The 21,269-nt window shown below is 57.7% G+C and overlaps 2 protein-coding genes across 6 annotated transcripts; both read left to right on the top strand.

Annotated features, from left to right (window-relative positions):
- The first annotated feature begins 3,249 nt into the window (after positions 1-3,249).
- NME4 (NME/NM23 nucleoside diphosphate kinase 4) lies at positions 3,250-6,383 on the top strand. 3 transcript variants are annotated; one of them, XM_041748368.1, is made up of 5 exons: positions 3,250-3,458; positions 4,642-4,775; positions 5,004-5,105; positions 5,218-5,364; positions 5,853-6,383. In XM_041748368.1, exons 1-5 carry the CDS (start codon positions 3,368-3,370, stop codon positions 5,922-5,924), a joined length of 546 nt encoding a protein of 181 aa, XP_041604302.1. In that variant the 5' UTR covers positions 3,250-3,367; the 3' UTR covers positions 5,925-6,383. The 3 variants fall into 3 exon arrangements, with proteins under 3 accessions (XP_041604302.1, XP_041604303.1, XP_041604301.1); XM_041748367.1 differs by having other exon boundaries at positions 3,255-3,458; positions 5,218-5,330; XM_041748369.1 differs by lacking the exon at positions 5,004-5,105 and having other exon boundaries at positions 3,251-3,458; positions 5,218-5,330.
- Positions 6,384-7,401: 1,018 nt separating this feature from the next.
- On the top strand, positions 7,402-19,319 carry DECR2 (2,4-dienoyl-CoA reductase 2). Of its 3 annotated transcripts, none has more exons than XR_005986774.1 (9): positions 7,402-7,636; positions 11,175-11,243; positions 12,368-12,419; positions 13,021-13,156; positions 14,736-14,860; positions 14,932-15,025; positions 15,156-15,260; positions 15,445-17,306; positions 17,429-17,498. XR_005986774.1 is itself a non-coding variant. In XM_041748366.1 (9 exons), the coding sequence occupies exons 3-9, from the start codon at positions 11,239-11,241 to the stop codon at positions 15,657-15,659; spliced, it is 732 nt and encodes a 243-aa protein (XP_041604300.1). In that variant the 5' UTR covers positions 7,500-7,636; positions 10,755-10,883; positions 11,175-11,238; the 3' UTR covers positions 15,660-19,319. The 3 variants fall into 3 exon arrangements, 2 of the variants coding, with proteins under 2 accessions (XP_041604299.1, XP_041604300.1); XM_041748366.1 differs by adding an exon at positions 10,755-10,883 and having other exon boundaries at positions 7,500-7,636; positions 15,445-19,319; XM_041748365.1 differs by having other exon boundaries at positions 15,445-19,319.
- The last annotated feature ends 1,950 nt before the right edge of the window (positions 19,320-21,269 follow it).

The following is a 21,269-nucleotide window of genomic DNA, read 5'->3' as shown; positions in this document are numbered from 1 at the left end:
AAAAATCTGCTCACACCCCACCTACTCCCCCCACCCCCTAACAATCACTGAATTTTTTTTTTTTTTACTGTCTCCTTACCCTTGCCTTTTCCAGAATGTCATTTAGCCTTTTCAGATAGGCTCTTTTCAATGAGTAATATGCATTTAATTTTCCTCCATGTTTTTTTTTGTGGTTTCATAGCTCATATTTTTAATTACTGAATAATATCCCCTGTAAGGATGCACCACAGATTATTTATCCATGAATCTGCTGAAGGACGTCTTGGTTGCTTCCAAGTTTGGCAATTATGAATAAAGCAGCTATAAATATCTATGTGCAGATTTGTGTGTATATATATATTTTCAACTCATTTGAGTAAGCACCAAGGAGCATGATTGCTGGATCATATGTTTGGTTTTTCTTTTCTTTCTTTCTTTTTTTTTTCTTTCTTTTTTTTTAAGATTTTATTTATTTATTCCTGAGAGACACAGAGAGAGGCAGAGACACAGGCAGAGGGAGAAGCAGGCTCCATGAGGGGAGCCCGATGCAGGACTCTGGACTTGATCCCAGGATCCCAGGATGACACCCTCGGCTGAAGGCAGACGCTCAACCGCTGAGCCACTCAGCTGTCCCCAGGGAAATTTATTTATTTATTTATTTAATTTTTTTTTTTTTTTTTTTTTTTTTTTATGATAGTCACAGAGAGACAGAGAGAGAGGCAGAGACATAGGCAGAGGGAGAAACAGGCTTCATGCACCGGGAGCCTGATGTGGGATTCGATCCCAGGTCTCCAGGATTGCGCCCTGGGCCAAAGGCAAGCGCCAAACCACTGCGCCACCCAGGGATCCCTAACATTTTTTAATTTATTTATGATAGTCATACAGAGAGAGAGAGAGAGGCAGAGACACAGGCAGAGGGAGAAACAGGCTCCATGCACTGGGAGCCCGACGTGGGATTCGATCCCAGGTCTCCAGGATCGTGCCCTGGGCCAAAGGCAGGCGCCAAACCGCTGCGCCACCCAGGGATCCCCCCAGGGAAATTTATAACTGTAAATGTTTATACTAGAAATTAAAAGAAGTCTCGTAAAAATTAATAAAGGGAGCGGTGTCTGGGCAGCTCAGTCTAAGTGTCTGATTCTTGGTTTCAGCCCCGATCCTGATATCAGGGCTCTCCCGGGGCTCTGCGTGCAGCGGGGAATCTGCTTCTCTCTCTATCTCTCTCTCTCTGCCCCTCCCTCTCTTTCTCAAATCTTTAAGAAAAAAAACATTTTTTTTAAAGATCTTAGTGTGTTTTGTTTTTAATTTTTGTTTATTTATGATAGTCACACAGAGAGAGAGAGAGAGAGGCAGAGACACAGGCAAATGGAGAAGCAGGCTCCATGCAGGGAGCCCAACATGGGACTCGATCCCGGGTCTCCAGCACCACGCCCTGGGCGAAAGGCAGACGCTGAACCGCTGAGCCACCCGGACTGCCCTCAAATCCTTAAAAAATTAATAAAGGGAAACCTCACTAAAGTGGGGCCAGGTGGTTAAATGAGGGGGAGCCCATGACTCATCATCAAGTACAGGAGGAGTTGTCAGTTACAGATGCCAACAGGACTGTCATTTACGGACCTCAACAGAAGAATCAACAACAAACAGTCATGAATCACAAGTCCCAACAGGGACAGATGTACGCGGAATCTCCTGTAAGAAATCCATCACCGGGGACGCCCCGGGGCTCAGGGGTTGAGCGCCTGCCTTCAGCCCAGGGGTGACCCCGGGGTCCCGGTATCGAGTCCCACATTGGGCTCCCTGCGTGGAGCCTGCTTCTCCCTCTGCCTGTGTCTCTGCCTCCCTTTGTGTGTCTCATGAATAAATAAATAAATAAAAATCTTAAAAAAAAACCCCAAAACAGCAGCTCCTAATGTCCACCTCTGTCCCCATGAAATCAAGTTCTCTGTTCATTGGATTTGCCCAAGGCTTTGCCTTACCTTGCAGACCCCAAACTCCAATTCTCTGTTATTCTTTTCTTTTTCAGATTTTGATTTATTTTTCCAGGAATCTCTACACCCACTGTGGGGCTCAAACTCATGACCTGAGATCAGGAGTCATCCGCTCCACCAACTAAGCCAGCCAGGTGGCCCAATTCTATGTTATTCTTGAACAAAGCCATTTTTTTCTGATAAATTAATGGACTATTTCATTTTTTTTGGACTATTTCATTTTTAAAAAAAGATTTATTTATTTGAGAGAGAGAGAACACACGTGAGCATGCAGGAGGAGGGGCAGAGTGACAGACAGAAACTCTAGCAGACTGCACACTGAGTGAGGGGCTGGATACCGCCACCCTGACTGAGATCATGACCTGAGCTGAAACCAAGAGTCCCACTAACTCACTGAGCCCCCTAGGCCCCACAGGACTACTTTATTTTTAAGGTAAGCAATCTCACAGCAATAACTAACCCCTCACCTTAATTAAGCCAGTGGAAAAAGAAGGCCGCTTGTATTCAATATTTTACTGGAGATTGTAGCCAGAACAATTGAATAAGAAAATGAAATAAAAGACATCCGCACTGGGAAGGAAGAAACATCGATCTCCGTGTCCACATGACATAATTTCATACCTGGAGAATGCTAAGGAATCCACTAAAAAAACTACTGGAATAAATGAGTTCAGCAAAGCTGCAGGATAGGCAAGATCAACGCACAAAAGTCAATTGTATTTGTACACTTTCAATGAACAATCAAAAATGAAATTAAAGAAAACAATTCCACTCGCAGCAGCATCAAAAAGCTTATTTGATTTTTCAAAAACCCGTTAAGATCCGCTAGATCTCCTGCCAACAGTAGCTGGCCACCGACCTACCCACCACAGCAGGACTGCAACAGAATACGGGGTTCTTCACCCCGCCCTCCCCTCCGCTCCCCCTTCCTCCCTCCTCACTGCCCTCCCCACTCCTCCCCTCCCCTTCTCTCTGGCCCCTCCTCTTCCCTCCGCCCCGCCCTCTCCTGACCCCGGCCTCCCCTTCTCGGTCGCCCCTCTCCCCTCCCCTCCCCGGTGGGTCATCCCCCTCCCTCCGCCCCTCCTCCCTGCCTGCCCCGCCCTCTCCTTCCCTCCTCCGTCACCTCTTCTCCCCCTCCCCTCCCCGGTGGTCCCTCTCCTCCATCCGCCCCGCCCCTCCGCGGTGACCCCGCCCCTCCCCCCTCCCCCTCGCGGTGGCCCCGCCCCCCGCCACATCTCAATCCCCTCCGTGGTGGCCCCGCCCCTTCCCTCTCCCCGGCCTCGCCCACCCCTCCCCTCCCTCTCCCTCCGCCCCTCCCTCTCCCTCCGCCCCTCCCCCCTCGCCCTCGGGGCTCCGTCGCCCGCGCTCTCCCCGTGCTCGCCAGCGGCCCGCGGGCCGGGGTCATGGGCGGCGTCTTGGGGCGCGCCACGCTGCCGGGGCTGCTACGTGGCCCGCGGGTCCCCGGGCCTTGCCTGCTCGCGCGCTCCAACTCGGGTGAGTGGCCGGCGACCCGCGGAGGGGGAGGGGGGAGGGGAAGGGAGGGGGCGCGCCGGGCCTTTGTTGGCGCGCGAGCCCTCGGGGCGCCCGCGCGTCTCCCCGCCTCCGTACCCCCTCCCCGCGCCCGGGCGCAGGGACCCGAGGGCTCCGGAGCCCGGGGCAGCCCGAGGCCTGCTGGGCCTCTCCCGGTCACTGCGGCCCGCGGGCTCTCCCGACGCCGCCGGAGCGAGCTGCCCCCCAGGGGGCCGGGCCGGCTGGCGGCAGGCCAGCCCCGCAGAGGGCCCCTCCACGCGGGGTCTTAGGGGCACCGGCTGCAGGACTTCCCCGGACGCCCCCCGCCGGGGTGTAGGCTCCTCTCGGGAGCACATTTGGGCCTGGACCCGGGGCTGCGGGTCAGTGAGAGTCTGGGGCCCGGGCTTGTAAGGGGCGACTATGCCCCCTGTGTGCTGCAGTGACACAGCACTAGAGACCCCTGGGGCGGGCTCGGTCCTGTGCTTGGGTCCCCCAGCGGCGGCCTTCAGAGCCTCCAGCCGCGCAGAGCTGGGGGCCGTGGGGCAGCGGGTCCACAGCTCTCCGGAGTCTCCCCCTGCACAGGATGCCCCCTGCCCTCCTCCTCAGGCCCGAGCTCCCTTTGTCCCCTGTGCGTGGCCCACCTGGTGGGGAAGGGACACTTCACTACTGCCTGGTTCCCTGCCACTCCTCCCCCTCAGACCCAGAGGATGCGCTTTGGGTCCTTCCTCACGCGGCAGCTGGGGAGTTCGGACAGTGACCGTGCCATCACTCTGGAGCCCCGCAGTCAAAAGCAAGGCCAACAACATGCCCTCTTTCCCATGTGGCATCTCTGGGCCTCTGGGTGGCCTCCGAGCTGGGATTTGCCCCCCCACCTCTCGAAGATGCCTCCTCAGGGAGCCCGGATCCCATCATGGGTGCCCCTGCCACTGCACGGGCAGAGCCACAGCCCCTCCTGACGGGCTGCAAGCACCAGGGGACCCCCTGTTGCTCTCTGAAAGGCAGAGTCCTGCTGGGCATCCGTTGCTGTGAGCCCTGCCCTTCTCCCGTCCAGAGCTGCTCTGGTAGAGGCAGGCACTCTGACGGCCAGGTGACACTTGGGCTGTGGCAGCAGAACCCAGGTTCAGGCAGATGTGAAAGGGTGAGGCACCTGATTCCCCTTCTTCTAAAGGAGGGTCCTCCTGGACTCGAGAGCGGACCCTGGTTGCAGTGAAGCCGGATGGGGTGCAGCGGCGGCTTGTGGGAGACGTGATCCGGCGCTTTGAGAGGAGGGGCTTCAAGCTGGTGGGGATGAAGATGCTGCAGGTACCAGGGCCCTTGGCCCATGGGTGTCCTTGGGACCGGTGGGGGCTACCTCAGCCCCGGGTCAGGAGGAGTATCCTGGTGTTGGCAGTAGCAGGGGAGGGGTGGGGAGGTACGTGCTGCTGTGCCAGCCCATGTAGGTGTTATCTGCAAAGCGCCTGAGGTCAGGATACCACGGTCCCTGGCCCAGTGCCCAGGGGCTCCCCTCACCCTTGCCCCAATGCTGCCCAGGCACCAGAGAGAGTCCTTGCTGAGCACTACCATGACCTGCAGAGGAAGCCCTTCTACCCAGCACTCATCAGCTACATGACCTCCGGCCCCGTGGTGGCCATGGTAGGGCAGGCAGGGGTGGTGGGAGGGGTGGAGGGCCCTGGGCGGAGCCCAGAGCTGCTGAGTCCTTGGCGATCCCCACCCCGTCCCGCCCGCCTTTATCTCTGTGCTGCAGGTCTGGGAAGGCCCCAATGTGGTCTGCTCCTCGAGGACCATGATAGGACACACCGACTCAGCTGAGGCTGCCCCCGGCACCATCAGGGGGGACTTCAGTGTCCACATCAGCAGGTCTGGGGCCTCTGACACACTCAAGCCACTGGAGGTGACGGGCCAGCTCGTTAGGGGTTGAGGAGGGCCTGAGTGTGGGTTGGCAGTCTGCTCCTAAGGCAGGTCCACGGGAACTGGGCATCTTGCTGGGGCCAAAGGAAAGCCAGAGATTTTCGATGCTGGGATGTCACACACACCTAATGTTTGCCAGAACAGGTTTTTTGAAGCCCTTTGCACATAGGAGATGATAAAGCACTCACTGTGTGTTGTCTGACTCTGAGTGTTACCACCCCGGAGGGGTGGCATGGGACAGCTGGTGGGAACACGAGGCTCCCAGAAAGGGTCGGGGCTGGGCGTGAGGTTGTGGGGAGAGGCCAAGGTCAGTCTGGAACCAGTTTTCCGGCTCTGTTCTTGCAACAGAGAAACATCGCCCAGCACCGGGCTTGCCCCTCTCGACAGCAGGGGGTTAGCAGATGCCTCCCGGGACCTCCAAGGTTCCCACTGAAGTCCGTGCCTTACCTTTGCTGCCTCTCGTTGGCGCAGGAACATCATTCATGCCAGCGACTCCGTGGAGGGGGCCCGGAGGGAGATCCAGCTATGGTTTCAGAGCAGTGAGCTGGTGGACTGGGCAGACGAAAACCACCAGAGCAGCATCTACGCAGCCTGAGCACTCGGGCTGCCCTCAGCCACCCTGCGGCCATCCAGGATCAACTACCTCTGTCGTGCAGACCCCGAGCCCACCCCGGCGGTCTGCCCTTTTGTCCCAGACCCCATCTACCTTCTGCTCCACGCTACCCCGAGGAGCTGAGCAACCAACTCTATGTGCCTTTTACTATCCTGAGCCAGTAAGAAATTGGACCAAATCCTTTCTATACCAAAGTGCCAGACAACCTTTGGGGTGTCTCCAAAAGTACGTAGCGTAAGCGCCCTTCCCCCAAGGGGGGTGAGACATCACTGTGTTGTGGCTGGCGTGGGTCATTTGGTACATTTCCTGCCATCTCTCAGATTAGGGGTGAGGACTTCATGCAAAGCTGTTCGAGTTTGAGAGTAGAAATAAAGCTTACCTTAAGCTCACGCACCGGTCGGGGATCCGTCATTTTTAACTGGATCAGACAGGCAGAGGTGCAAAGGCCCGCAGCCTGAAATGTAGGGGGATCCACGCCTAGGCCCAGCACCCCCACCTGGTCATGCTCAGCAGGGCCTGCCTGCCTCCGGCAGGGCAGGAGGGTGGCGAGAAGGGTGTGTAGGGGCCCCTGAAGCCCCCAGGGCAGAGCTCCGTTCCGGCCTCTGCGGAGCCTGGCCAGGGCTCCCCGTTCTCGTGTCGGCGCTGCACACATCACACCAGCTCTGGTCCTCAGCTGTGACCCTGGTCACTTGTCATGGTACCGGACTTTGCACGTCCTCGCACCTGCTGTGGCCGCCTTGGCCTCGCTTGCGCTGTGACTTCTTTATAAAGGACGCCCTGATCCCGGCCCACAGCCCTGGTGGCTGCCGTGCCCCGCCCCCAGGGCTCGCATGCAGTGCCCTAACCTCTCCCAGGCAGTCACCGAACCGGCCATTGTGAGGACGAGGGCAGCTCGGGCAGCTCGGGCTGCCCATGCGAGGGGGAGGCGGTCCTGGGCTCTCGCGGCTCCACCGCAGCAGTGAAGGGAGGGGCTCGGGGGGCGGGCCGTCAGACGCTAAGTGCCCCCCCAAACAGGTTGTTAAGGCGCGGAGGGGCAGCGACCCTTGACCTGGAGCCTAGTGTCCGCGGTGACCCCTGGCGCGGGCCAGGGCGCTGACGCCCGCTCCCGTCATCAAGGCCGAGGCGGTTACGAAGCCAGCTCCCTCGGTGCCCGCCGCCCCACTGCGTCTGACCGCCCGAGGCCCAGCAGGCCGCGCAGCCGCGGGGTCCGAGCACCGAGTCCTGGAAGGCGCGAGGGTCGCTGTGGGCGGGGCGGCGCTGTGGGCGGGGCTAGCACGGCGGTCGGCGCCGTGGGCGGGGCGTCCTGGGCGGAACCGGGAGCCGCTGTGGGCGGGGCTAGCACGGCGGTCGGCGCCGTGGGCGGGGAGTCCGGGGCGGGGCGTCTGGGGCGGAACTGGGAGCCGCTGTGGGCGGGGCTGGCGCGCGGTCGGCGCCCGGGTTAGGCCAACGCTGCGTCTGCTCCCGCACCCCCGGGCCGGGGCGCTGATCCCCGGAGAGGGCCCCGCTGCTGCCCGCCCTGACCGGTCCCTGCCGTCCTCGCGACCCCGGCCGCCCCGCGCGCCATGGCCCAGCCACCGCCCGACGTCAGTGAGGACGAGTGTCTCCCCGAGTACCGCCATCTCTTCTGCCCCGACCTGCTCAGGTGAGGGCGGAGTCAGGGGCTCCCCCGGGGCGCAGCGCTGCGAAGTTGGCTCGGGGCGGGTGGTTTTACTGCGACCGCAGAGGACCGGGTGCTGGCGGCCGGCGATCCAGATGTCCGGGTGGTGTTCCAATCCTCGTCCGGGTGGTGTTCCAACCCTCGTCCGGGTGGTGTTCTAACCCTCGTCGGGGTGGTCTTCTAACCCTGGTCTGGGTGGTGTTCTAACCCTCGTCGGGGTGGTGTTCTAACCCTCGTCGGGGTGGTCTTCTAACCCTGGTCTGGGTGGTGTTCTAACCCTCGTCGGGGTGGTGTTCTAACCCTGGTCCGGGTGGTGTTCTAACCCTCGTCCGGGTGGTGTTCTAACCCTCGTCGGGGTGGTGTTCTAACCCTCGTCCGGGTGGTGTTCTAACCCTCGTCGGGGTGGTGTTCTAACCCTGGTCCGGGTGGTGTTCTAACCCTCGTCGGGGTGTTGTTCTAATCCTGGTCTGGGTGGTGTTCTAACCCTCGTCCGGGTGGTGTTCTAACCTTTGTCCTGTTGGGAGCAGACTGTGTGTCCCGGTGCGGGTCCTGGTCCGGGAGGGTGGGGCTGAGGGGCGGGTGGAGGAAGGCTCCTGTGTCTTGCAAACATGTCTCACCTAATAACTTTATTGTTATTTTTAAGTAGGCTCTGTGCTCAGTGTGGGGCTTGAACTCATGACTCCGAGATCCACCCACTGAGCCAGCCAGGTGCCCCTCTGTAATTATTTTAGTTGTTCTTTAATTTCCTGGTTGGGGGATCCCTGGGTGGCGCAGCGGTTTGGCGCTTGCCTTTGGCCCAGGGCGCGATCCTGGAGACCCGGGATCGAATCCCACATCAGGCTCCCGGTGCATGGAGCCTGCCTATGTCTCTGCCCTCCCCCCTCTCTCTCTGTGTGACCATCATAAATAATAAATTAAAAAAATTAAAAAAAAAATTTCCTGGTTGGCCCATTCATTCTGTACTAGGATGCTTTTCAGCCTCCATGTATTTGAGTTCTTTCCAAATTTCCTCTTCTGACTGAGTTCCAGTTTCAAGCATTGTGCTCTGAAAATGTGCCGGGAGTGATCCGGATCTCTTGGTACCAGCTGAGACCTGATTTGTGACCCAGTATGTGATCTATTCTGGAGAATGTTCCCTGTGCACTTGAGAGGAAGGTGCATTCCGTTGCTTTAGGGTGGAATGCTCTGAATATATCTGTGACATCTGTGTGGTCCCATGTGTCATTCAGAGCCCTTGTTTCTTCGTTCATCTGCTTAGATGACCTGTGCGTAGCTGTGAGAGCGGTGCTGTAGTTCTCTCCTATTGCCGTATTATCGACGTGTTTCTGTAATTTTGTTATTGATTGGTTTATACAATTGGCTGCTCCCATGTTAGAGCCATAAATACTTATAATTCTTAGATCTTCTTGTTGCATAGACCGTTTAATTATGATATAGTGTCCTTCCTCATCTCTTATGACAGCCTTTGATTTAAAATTTAATTTGATTTAATTTGTTTAATGAAGGAGTACTACCCAGCTTTCTTTCTTTCTTTTTTTTTTTTAAAGATTTTATTTATTCATAAGAGACAGAGAGAGAGAGAGACACAGGCATAGGGAGAAGCAGGCTCCATGCAGGGAGCCCGACGTGGGACCCGATCCAAGGTCTCCAGGATCACACTCTGGGCTGAAGGAGGTGCTAAACCGCTGAGCCAAAAAAATAAAAAATAAAAAATAAAATAAATAAAAAATAAGTGAACTGCTGAGCCACCCTGGCTGCCTTACCCCAGCTTTCTTTTCATGAGCTGGAGGTATCTTTGGATCTAAAATGAGTCTCTTGGCAGCCCAGGTGGCTCACCTTTTGAGGTGTTTCTTTGTTTGGCGCTGCCTTCAGTCCAGGACGTGATCCTGGAGACCTGGGATCGAGTCCCATGTCGGGCTCCCTGCATGGAGCCTGCTTCTCCCTCTCCCTCTGCCTGTGTCTCTGCCTCTCTCTCTCTCTCTCTCTCTCTATGAATAAATAAATAAAATCTTAAAAAAAAATAAAGAGTCTCTTGCAGGCAGCATATCGATGGGGCTTGCTTTAGAAAAAAAACTCATGTGTTTGACAGAAAGAGAGCACAAGCAGGGGGAGCAGCAGCATAGGGAGAGGGAGAAGTGGGTTCCCCATGGAGCAAGGGAGCCTGATGTGGGGTTGATCACAAGACCTGAGATCGTGACATGAGCCAAAGGCAGATGCTTAACCAACTGAGTCCCCCAGGTGCCCCACTCATGTTTCTTGAAGTTTGAGATTTGATGCTCATCTGTAACATGTCTCTGATCTCTTCTCAAGCCTTGCTAAATTCCTACCTCTCTCTCGTTCCTCATTTAGCACCTGAACGTACCATGCCGGCCCTTTCTGGCCTGCCGGGCTTCTGTGGACAGGTCTGCTGCTAGAGAATGTTTCTACCCTTGAAGGTTACAGACCTCCTATTCCCAGCTGCTTTCAGGATTTTCTCTTTGTCTCTGAGATTTGCAAGTTTCACTATTATATGTCGGGGTGTTGGCCTATTTTTATTGATTTTGAGGGGGGTTCTCTACGCCTCCTGGACTTGGATGCTTGTTTCCTTCCCCAGATTTAGGGAAGTTCTCAGCTATAGTTTGCTCCAATATACCTTCTGTCCCTCCCCCCTTTCCTCTTCTTCTGGGATCCCAATTATTCTAATATTGTTTTGCTGTATGGCATCACTTCTCTCTCGAATCCTCCCCTGGTGATTCAGTGAGTAGCTGTTTATCTCGCTTTTTCTCAGTTTCTCTAGTCTCCATTATTGTGTCTTCTAGATCACTAATTCTCTCTTCTGCTCATTTATCCTAGCTGTTACAGCTTCCATTTTTTATTGCATCTCATTAATAGCCTTTTTGGTTTCAACTTGATTAGATTTTAGTTCTTTTATTTCTCCAGAAACAGATTTTCTGGTGTCTTCTATGTGTTTTTCCTCCCCAAGTTCAACCTGCATCTTTATAATTGTTATTCTGAACTCCAGTTCCGACATCTTACTTATGTCCATACTGATTAGGTCCCTGGTCAGTACTGCCTCTTGTTCTCTTTTCTGAGGTGCGTTTTTCCATCTTGCCATTCTGTCCAGAGAACAGATGAATGAGAGAACACAATACTAAAATGGCAACAACGATCCCGGGGAACTATACACTAAACAAATCAGAAGACACCATAAACCAAAAAACCAGCTTTTTTTTAAGAAAGAGAATATAATCAGGTGAGCAGAACAGAGCGATACACTGGATGCTGTATTTTGGTCTGTTAGAAAACTAAGGATCAGGGGATCCCTGGGTGGCTCAGCGGTTTAGTGCCTGCCTTCAGCCCACAGTGTGATCCAGGAGACCCGGGGTCGAGTCCTGCGTCGGGCTCCCTGCATGGAGCCTACTTCTCCCTCTGCCTGTGTCTCTGCCTCTCTCTGTGTGTCTCTCATGAATAAATAAATAAAATCTTCAAAAAAAAGAAAAGAAGATTAGGGATCTATCTCTTAAAATGCCTCCTGTTTTCTTAGGGACAAAGTGGCGTTCATCACCGGTGGTGGTTCTGGCATCGGGTTCCGGATTGCTGAGATTTTTATGCGGTGAGCACTGCTCTATGCACTCTTGCACTCCCTCCCACCCCCGAAACTCACTCCACCTTGCATGGACCCTGCTGTATCCCTGGGCAAGATGCTGGTGGGTGGTAGGAACCCCTCTAGACAACAAGCCATCAGAGGGCATCTGAAAGGGTCAGGTGCTTTCCTGGAGGAGGCAGGACTCTATGGTCTCCTCCTAGAGGTTCATTGAGACTAAGGCTCTGGCCCCAGCACCCCCATTTGTACCAGAGGAAGGGTGCAATAGGTTGAGCTAACTCTGCTGCCAAGCTCCCTGGGGCCTTGCCAACCCAGGGTTGGTGAGCCGAGTTGACTCCAGCAGTGTGCGGAGCACAGTGTCTCTTGGAACACAAGATCTGTGACCTTAGGCCCAGGCTGACCACTTGTGAGCCCCAGAGGAAAGGGCCAGAGTTAGGCTGGGGTTGGGGGGAAGAGGAAGCCTGTTGATATGTTATGGACCCCTCGCCGGTTTTCTCCAAGCCTCCACTTTTCATAGAGAATGGGTCTCACTGGATGAGATTTGGGGATTCATCCATTGCAGGTGAATCCCATTTTCCAAGCTGGCAGCTTGTGCATGTTGCTTCTCTGAGTAGAGCATGGCCAGCTGTGCTGAGGGTCATTTTGAGGATTAGGTGGGGCTGCTTAGCAGGTGTAGCTATTACTGTTACTGTGAGGCTGAGTGTTTCAGGCGGTGAGGCAGGGCAGGCACCCTGGCCTCAGCGTGGGCCCTCCGTGTCCTTCACCCCAGCCTCGGAGGGAGAAGCCCAGGGCACCCAGCAGGGCCCATGCAGCTGCCGGGCTGTGCATCTGAGGCTCCCGGCTGTGTCACTGCTGAGTACATGGTGTTTGGGGGAGAACCCATATCTCTGTGTGGCTGGTGTACCGCATGCCAGAGAGACCCAGTCTGGGGCCCCCAGGGCGGGTACCTTTGGTGCCACTCGGCTTTGCTCAGGCCCCTGTGTTTTCTGCAAGCTGTGCCTTCGGCCCTGGGCTGGTGCTTCAGCCCAAGAGAGCCTTGGGGAAGAGGAGCTGTGCCTAGAGCACCAGGCAGGAGGCCACCTGGTGTGTCCCCTGTGCCTTGCTGCCCTCACACCTGCCCTCTGGCTTCGCAGGCACGGCTGCCACACAGTTATCGCCAGCAGAAGCTTTCCAAGAGTGTCTAAGGTGAGGGGGTCTTTCCTGTGTCCATCCCACCCATGGGTGGCTGTGGGGGCCCAGAGCCTGTGCCTGGAGGGTCCTGAGGCCCAGAAGATGGCGACACCAAATCCTGCTTCTCTCCCAAACACGGACCTTCAGTACGAGTGGCCTCCCAAGGGTACCCCCTGGTTTTTTACAACATCTCTTCTGAGGAGACTCTCGTGTTGGGTGGTACTGTGGCCCCAAGAGAGATCTCAGCTCATTCGGATCTTGAGGGTGGTTCACATGTTGCATCCACCTGGGAGGAGACTGTCACCACTGCCACAGCTGGTCTCTGTGGCAGGAACTAGAAGTCAGCTGGGGCTGCCATTGACCCATGACCAGTGGCCAGTGGCCTGAAGGGCAATGTCGAAGGAGGGTCCTAGGGAGACGGGGAGAGAGAGGGATATCTTAGAACTGTCCACTGGGGGTTGTGGCTGCATGGAGTGGCCGCCTGGCTGCTGTGCCTCCGGGAGTGGGGTCCAGCAGCAAGCGGCAGCCTCCCAGCATCCCCTGGACACATCCCCCTCGTCAGACTCCCCCACGAGGCCACTGGGCTGCTGCCCACCTCTTTCCTTCTGGCTCCTAGGCTGCCAGAAAGCTGGCTGCTGCCACTGGCCAGCGGTGCCTCCCCTTATCTCTGGACGTTCGAGCTTTTCCAGCCATCACAGCTGCCGTGGACCAGGCACTGAAGGAGTTTGGGAAAATCGACATTCTGGTTAACTGTGAGTGGCTGATGGGTGAGGCCGGGGGCTTCTGGTGGGTTCAGGGGCCTCAGGGGTCCTGTCCTGGCCAAGGCTCAAGTGGACATCCTGAGAACTCGGCCTACACACAGAGTCAGGGCACTCTCATGTCCCAAAACTCTCCCTTTAAAAAAAAAAAAAAAAGGACATAATTTTTTCAGTAGAGGTTTAGATTTACAGACTAACTGAGCAGCTCGTAGATAGAATCCCGCGTACCCACTGCAGCCCTGGTGTTCACATCCTGCGTTTCCTACAGTTGGTGAGCCCGTATGACCCGTCCTGCTCACCAGAGTCTGCACGGTACGTCAAGACTCACTCTGCTGAAATTCCCTTTTTTTAAAAAAATTTTTTATTTATTTATGATAGAGAGAGAGAGAGAGAGAGAGAGGCAGAGACACAGGCAGAGGGAGAAGCAGGCTCCATGCACCGGGAGCCCGACATGGGATTCAATCCTGGGTCTCCAGGATCGCGCCCTGGGCCAAAGGCAGGCGCTAAACCGCTGCGCCACCCAGGGATCCCCTGAAATTCCCTTTTAAAAACATGGCATGCCCAATCTCCTGCAGCTAACAAGGTATCGCGGGCTGAATAGCCCAAAACAGCAGAAATGTGTTCTCTCATACTTGTGGAGGTCACAAATCCAAAACCAAGGTGTGGGTAGGCCGCCCTCCGCAGGCCCAGGGAGGCTCTGTTCCAGGCTTTTCTGCCCACCCTGGGGTGGCCGGCGATCCCGGCTGCTCCCCGGCGCGTCTCCGCCGGCTGGCCGTGGCCTCCCCCACGTGTGTCGTGTCTCTCCTCCTCTTCAGAGGACAGCAGTCCCTGGGTCTGGGCCTGCCTAGCCCCGGGTGACCTCAGCTTAACTTGATTGCATCCACAAAGGTTATGTTTCCAAATAAGGTCACGTTCACTGATACCAGGGATTAGGACTTTAGCATATGCCAAGGGGCTGGCCAGGTACAGCGTGCCGTGGGCGACCTCTGTCTTGTTGCCCAGCCAATGCAGGGGGATGTCCAGAACCTTGGTGGACATTTTAAATTTTTATTATTATTTAAAGATTTTATTTATTAGAGAGAGCGCGTGCACAGCAGGGGGAGGAGCTGAGGGAGAGGGAGCTTCAGGACCCCGCTGAGCAGAGTCCCCACGGGACTTCAGTGCCTCCCTGCAGATCAGGACAGATGTCAGGCCTGCAGCAGGCGAGCTGAAGGCAGATGCTTAACCAGCTGAGCCACCCCGGGACCCCTATTATTATTATTTTTTTAGATGTGGGGGAGGAGCAGGAGAGAAAGAGTCTTAAGCAGGCTCCACAGTGAGTGCAGAGGATGTGGGGTCACTCTCCCCACCCTGAGATGATGACCTGAGCTGAAATCAAGATCTCTGAGCGCCCCAGATTCCCCTTCAGCATATCTCTTTGAGGGACGTAATTCAGCCCATGAGATCTGTCCTGCCCAGTCTCCCAAGAAGAAAGGGGCCCCCAAGTGCTCGGGCCCCGCCCTGTGGCGCCTGGAGCACCCCGAGGGCCGTGTCCTGGTTGCCGGGGCTCCAGCACGCTGTGGTTTTCTCGCAGGTGCAGCGGGAAACTTCCTGTGCCCTGCCAGTGCGCTGTCCTTCAACGCCTTTAAGACTGTGATGGACATCGACAGCTTGGGCACCTTCAACATGTCTCGCGTGCTCTACGAAAAGTTTTTCAGGGTGCGTGTGCTTTCTTCCTGGGAATCGCCTCTTCCGGCCACCCACTCACTGCCCTCCCCCATGTGTTACAGGACCACGGAGGGGTGATCGTGAACATCACCGCGACCCTGGGTACCCGGGGGCAGGTGCTTCAAGTGCATGCGGGCTCTGCCAAGGCGGCTGTGGGTACGGGCACCCCCCGGGTCGGCCGGCCTGGGCTCCCGTTGGGTCCTTCTCCCGCCTGTCCCTGGAAACCAGCAGTGGAGAGGCCCGGCCCGGGCCCTGCCTCCCCTCATGCCTGCCTTCCTCTGTGCAGATGCGATGACACGGCACTTGGCCGTGGAGTGGGGTCCCCAGAACATCCGCGTCAATAGCCTCGCCCCTGGCCCTATCAGTGGCACGGAGGGGTTCCGGCGGCTGGGTAAGCCCTTGGGACCCCGCGCCCCACAGTGCCTCCGTGGGTTCCCCTCCCAGCTGGCTGGGACACGCCCAGGAGAAGGACCGGTTCCTTGGGCTCCTAGGAAGAGGCCGTCTCCAAGCCCAGGGTGGGGGGCGGGGGGCCCTGGGTCCCCTCCGTCATGGGGCTGAGCCTTGTGTTTTTGCAGGTGGCCGCCAGGCCAGTGTCAGCACCAAGATTCTGGACATCCCCCTGCAGAGGCTGGGCAACAAGACCGAGGTAGCCCATGGCGCGCTATACCTGGCCAGCCCCTTGGCATCCTATATGACAGGCGCCGTGCTGGTGGTTGACGGCGGGGCATGGCTGACCTTCCCTAATGACCTCAAGCTGCTGGCAGATTTCGCCGCCTCTGCTAAGCTCTAGGTGATGCCGCTCCTGCCTCCCGCGGGTCACCTCTGGCTGTGGCCCCCTTCCTGAAACCCCTGCCCCGTGGGCTGACGTCACCATATATGGTCCTGATGAGTTTCCCGAGTCCCTTGGGTGTATTTCTAGACATGTTCTTGGGTACGTTTGGGGTTGGGCTACCCCAAAAGGCCACGTCGGGCAAGGCTGAGAGGGGTGTTCTGAACGGGTGGGGGGTGCTGGGAGGGGGCCCCGCCAAGCCTCAGCGCCTCCCTGCAGATCAGGACAGACGTCAGGCCTGCAGCAGGCGGGAAGCCGTCTCTCCGGGAGCTCCGCCGGGTGCTCGCCCGCCCCGGAGGCCTGAGGGCCCGCGGGGCCGTGTGGGTCACGGACAGCCCCACTGCTCTCTGCCTTCCCCTGTCCCCCTAGTGCCCGAGGCCCCTGGCCTGGGAGGCCTGCTCACCCTCCTTGAGCAGATTCCCCTCTGAGCGCCTCCTCACTGTAGGGCCACTGCTGACTCCGTCCTGCCCTGGGCGGGGGGGGGGCTGTGGAAACTCGGGGGGCAGGCTTGCACCGCACCCCCTGCTCCCCAAGCTGGGCTTGTGGTGGATGCCATGAGGCCGAGAAGCGCTCTGGGCTTTGGTTCGGGTGACACGTTCCCAGCACCCATGGCCCGTGCACCCCAGGCTGGCCCCCAGTGCCCGGGATGAGGAGCCCTGAGACGGCCCCCGCCTGCCCCACCCACCCCGCCTGCCACCCTCTAGGGCGCTGGTGTGCACCTGCAGCTTCTACCCTGGGCTGGCCACTCTTGGGTGCTGCCCAGGCCGTGGGCGGCGAAGCTGGGGTGCCGCGGTCTTCCCCACGCCCTCGGCATCTGGCCGTCGCTGACGGGCACTGGATGGCTGACGCAGTGGCGGCGCTCGCAGGGCCCAGACACCTCCTGCGGTGCTCCTCCAGGACCCGCCACCATGCTGCACCTCGTCCGCAGCATCGAAACCAGAGGCGGGCCTGGTCCAGCAACGGTGCCGCGTCCACGTGTGCTCCCCACGGATCCATCTCCACCTGCTCAGCTGCCCGCTCTGCACGGATGTCCGCCGGGGGCACTTTGGCATTCTGGAGCTCCCTGGGAAGCTGACCTGGGGTGACCTGGGCTGTGCGGCTGTTGCTCCCCTGCGCTGCCTGCCCAGCCAGGAGGCCTTGGTTCCCTTCCCGGCTGGGTCCTGGGGTCCCTGAGTGCAGCCCCGGGGCATCTCAGGCCCTGTCTTCCGTCCTTGCTCTCCTACGTGGGGATCTTCCTCCACAAAGGGAAGCCAGGCCAGGGAGGCAAGAGAAGCGTGTTTGATCCCTGCCCCCCAGGCCTGGGGTCCTGGGTCTCCTCACCAGGGTCTTGGGCCACAGATGGGATCCCCTCTCAGCCTTTGCTGACATGGGCTGGGTTGTCCCCACCTGCCCTGGAGTCGTCCTTTGCTGGGACATCCCAGGGGACTTGGTCCTGTGCCACTCACGGCTGGACGTTCTAGGCCCTCCTCTGGCCATCACTGCCACCAGCACGATCCCACAGGCCTCTCATCTGTTCCCCTGACATTCATGCCAGGACCTAGGGAGCCACTCAGATCCTTGGACTTGTTTTCTGTGTGGTTTGTTGGAAACTCTGAGCTGCCCTTACAGGTGAGGCCCCTGAGCTGCTGTCGGGCTCTCTCCTGTCTGTACCGCCTGTTGGCATAAGCAGGGATCCTATCATTTTGCCAACAAATGCATTTTCCTAAAAAACACTTTTTACTATAAAATAGAGCTTGCAAGTGTTTGTAGAAGATAAAGGAAGACACTGGAAAAGAATCACCAGTGACCCAGTCATTCTGAGATGGGGATGTTTCCTTCCTGTTTCTTTTCTGTGAGTCGAGAAACCGTGTCACACCTCATACTCCAGTGCCGTCCTCAGGCAGGTGGAGCCCACCCTGAGGCAGGGGGAGGTGGCGCACTTCCTGGGGTGGGGGGGCTCACCGCAGCCAGGCCCCCAGGGAGCTTCCTTACCCTGCAAGGCCCGGGCCTGCTCCCGGGCAGTCCTGGTCGCCGCTACAGGACGGAGCTTGAGCCTGTGCCGCGGATGCCACCTGACGGGACCGTGTCCCAGTCCCTTCATCATGTGAAAAGAGTTCGGGGGAGGAGCCGCGCCAGCTGAGAGGCCACCGGGCAGGGGGACCCCCTCCACATGGAATATCAGGGTGCTCCTTGGGGCGCCTGGGCGGCTTAGCCACTGACGGGTCCCACTCTTGATCTCAGCTCAGGTCTTGATCTCAGGGTCATGAGTTCAAGTTCTGCGTGGACTCTGTGCTAGGCTTGGAGCCTATTGAAAATAATAAAAATTAAGATAGAGGTGCTTGTTGTCACAGAGACCAGGATTTGGTGGCCTCGAGTCCAGCAGCAAGGCAGACACGTGGGTGCTCCTCATGCTCCTGGGTGGGAGAACAAGCAGGGGGAAGGGTTCCGGGGGAGGCTGGCCGAGCCGGGCTGAGGCAGTCATTGGGGCCCCTCTGCCACCACCAGGCTGGGCCACCGTCTTTCCCTGAGGAAGGCCCTGGAGGTGGCCAGCAGTAGGGTGGTGAGTGGGCTCGGGTCCCACCTGGCAGGACGCCTCTGGAACGGTTGCCTGTCACTGCAACTGCGGTTCTCCCGAGAACTGGCCGCAATGGGGTACAGACAGTGACACCGGAGGTTATAGGGGCTGGCTCTCAGGACCGTGGAGGCTAAGAAGTCCCATGACCTCCGTTGGCAAGTGGGGACCCGGGAAAGCCGGTGGCCGTGTGAGTACGGGTGCTCTGGCAAGAGGAGGGAGGCTGTGGCCCAAGCAGAGTCCCCTCCACCTGCATTGCCCTGCGGCCCCGGGTGGATGGCACCATGCCGCCGCCCGCATTGGCAATGGCAGGTGGCCTTTGCGCGGTCTAGCAGGTCACGTGCCAGTCCCTCCCAGACACATGGCGTCTGTCGTTGATCAGCTGCACATGATGGGCCATGGGCTGTGAGGCGCCCAGGCTGTGACTCGGGGCTGGGCAGCTGTCGAGGGCTCCTCCGCGACAGCACGTGGGGGGCCCCCGACTCTGGACGGGCTCACGGGCCCCGGGTCGGGCTAGTGCATCAGGTGCCTTCACCGTAACCATCTCTGAGTTCCCATAGGAAGCGCCGGGTCCCTGGAAGGGCCGACGACCTGTGACCCCCTGTCAGTTCCGCGAACCCCCAGCTGTGGAGGCTGATCTGCAGCCCAACCCTGGGCTCCCCTCCCACGGCCGAGGCTGCTCTGCTCTCAGCCCTTCCAGGCCACGGGGAGATGTCCGACCACCAGAGCAGAGGGCTGCGGGCACGGAAGGCCGCGGGCAGGCGGCTGGGGCTCCCCATCCCCACGGGGGCCCAGGGAGCAGGCAGCTGGGTACCCCCATCCCCACGGGGGCCCGGGGAGCAGGCAGCTGGGTACCCCCATCCCCACGGGGGCCCGGGGAGCTGGTGGCTGGGGACCCCCATCCCCACGGGGTCCCGGGGAGTGAACGCGGAGTGAACCCCACTAGTGGGCCTCGGGGCCACTCCTGGGCCGTCGCTGTGATGCGGTGCACATCCGGGCATTTCCCTTGCAGACAGAGAGCAAAGGGAGCCCCCAGTTGTCTGGAATAAAGAGTGCTAATTTAGGTGCTAGTTTGGGGGAGCTTGTCTGTGCTTACTCCTCCTGTTGCCATGGAAACCTGTAGACTTGGACCGTGGTTGGCCTGTGCCCGTTCGGTCCCCTGCATCAGGCCCGAGCACAGGTAACCCTGGTTTCCCACGTGCCAGGCTCGAGCTGCGCCATTCACCGGGTGCCCGGGTGCCCATGCTCTCCCCGTGTCCACCTCTGGTCGCCCTGGGTCGTTCGCCTCGTCCCCCATCTTCCTCTCCCTTTTCCATCCTGGGGCACAAAGGTTGTGAGAGGCCGAGGGCGACCTCATCGCTCAGACGCTGTCCCACCACCAAGTGGACAGCGAGCCACTGGCCAAGGCCCAAGGTGTGAGCACAACGGCCCCCTGAACTTCCGGTCTTCCCCTTGGCATCCGTCCACGTGGGCACACGGGCTGGCCGGGCTCAGGGCCTCCCAGAGGGGCTCACAGCCCCCTCAGGCTTCTCCCTCGGGACACCGAGGCCGGTTTGTGTTGGACGCACACAGCAGAACCCAACCCGCCGTTCAGATCCGAAGGTGGGGAATGCACGAGGATGCGCCGGGGGCAGGGCGCACTGGAGCTTGGGGGCCCAGGGCCCAGGACCGAGCATTCCTTCCTTCTCTCACCTCTCCCTGTCCCTGGGAGCCCACCTTCCCCTTGCTGCACGGCAGCTCTCCATATGACCAGGTCCCAGCCACTCGTGTACAGCTGTGGCCTGCACCTGTGCACAGAGCTCACATCCAAAGTCCTGAGGAAAGGTGCACGTCCACTCCATCTGGATCCAGAGTCCAGCTCTTATTTGGTAAATCGTGGCCAGGGGTTGATCACATCCTGTGAACATGACAACCCCCGTTACAGCCATGGCCTTGAGGAGGAGTTGCTTCTAGTAAGCGGGTGTTAGGAGACCATCGCATGTGGATCCCGACTCACAGCAAACAAACTCACAAAAGTCCAATGTGTAGCCCACCAGGCTGGTAACGTGTGTGTGTGTGTATACGTACTCTTTTCCAGTGACCGGCTGAGTCTTCGGTCCCCTCTTTGGTGAAACCCAAAGGCCAGCTGGAAGATGGCAGAGGCTGCCTAATCTGATGCTCTGTCTACATTCCCCGCTCATATCTCAGGACCAGGGCTCTGTCCTGGGGACTGTGGTGGAGACTCAATCTGTCTGTGGACTCCCCTTTTCTTGCTCATTCTGACTTGGCCCTTTGGTGAAACAGTCCTACACCCACAGGGAATTGATGGATTTCATGTTGGTCCCTGAATTCTGGTGCAGGTCTCTGGGAGGAGGCCCACGTAACCCTGTCCATTGGGAGAGGATTCTATAAACTCTTCATTCACTTATTTTGATTATGTCTAGTGTTATTTCTTCAAGTAACAAATGTAACCAGTATGGACCTCACTACCTGAAACTCTCAGACGATGACTTTATTGACTTGGGGTTGTAGGGGCACCTCATCATATCCCTATTTCAGAGCATCTCAAGGAGACAGGACCTGACAGGTGTCTTTTGTGTGTGTGGTTTTTTTAAAGATTTTATTTATTTATTTGAGAGAGAGAGAGAGATCACGCATGAGTGAGGGGAGGGATAGAGGGAGAGGGATAAGCGGACTCCCCACTGAATGCGGAGCCTAATGTACTGGGCTTGATTCCAGAACCCTGAGATCACAACCTAAGCGGAAACCAAGAGATGGAGACTCAACCAGCTGAGCCACCCAGACGCCCCCTGACAGGTGTCTTTTGAAGGTTGAGAAACGTTCATCAGAAACACACAGAATTAACTCTTCCACCACAATTTATAACTTGGACAATTTTTAGGCAATGGGAACAGCATGAGGGGAATCAGATGTTTACATTTTTGGAAAGCACGACCAGAGGCCAAAATACAAATACAACGAATCCCGGATCCCGTACTAACCTCTCCGTGCTGGCTCCTCACGCCCATTCCCTGGCCAGG

Source organism: Vulpes lagopus, chromosome 3 (assembly GCF_018345385.1).
Source record: "Vulpes lagopus strain Blue_001 chromosome 3, ASM1834538v1, whole genome shotgun sequence".
In the NCBI taxonomy this organism is placed as follows: Eukaryota; Metazoa; Chordata; class Mammalia; order Carnivora; family Canidae; genus Vulpes; species Vulpes lagopus.
The sequence above is the reverse complement of the archived record's forward strand: the minus strand, read 5'-3'. Positions and strand labels throughout refer to the sequence as shown.

What these genes read in the sequence shown, in the direction of transcription:
- NME4 (XM_041748367.1), top strand. Translation starts at nt 3,368, where the DNA reads ATGGGCGGCGTCTTGGGGCGCGCCACGCTGCCGGGGCTGCTACGTGGC. An exon ending in GCTCGCGCGCTCCAACTCGG is followed by an intron (nt 3,459 to 4,641) that starts GTGAGTGGCCGG and finishes CTTCTTCTAAAG; the next exon opens with GAGGGTCCTCCTGGACTCGA. An exon ending in TTCAGTGTCCACATCAGCAG is followed by an intron (nt 5,331 to 5,852) that starts GTCTGGGGCCTC and finishes TCGTTGGCGCAG; the next exon opens with GAACATCATTCATGCCAGCG.
- DECR2 (XM_041748365.1), top strand. Translation starts at nt 7,557, where the DNA reads ATGGCCCAGCCACCGCCCGACGTCAGTGAGGACGAGTGTCTCCCCGAG. An exon ending in TTCTGCCCCGACCTGCTCAG is followed by an intron (nt 7,637 to 11,174) that starts GTGAGGGCGGAG and finishes CTGTTTTCTTAG; the next exon opens with GGACAAAGTGGCGTTCATCA. An exon ending in AATCGACATTCTGGTTAACT is followed by an intron (nt 13,157 to 14,735) that starts GTGAGTGGCTGA and finishes GTTTTCTCGCAG; the next exon opens with GTGCAGCGGGAAACTTCCTG.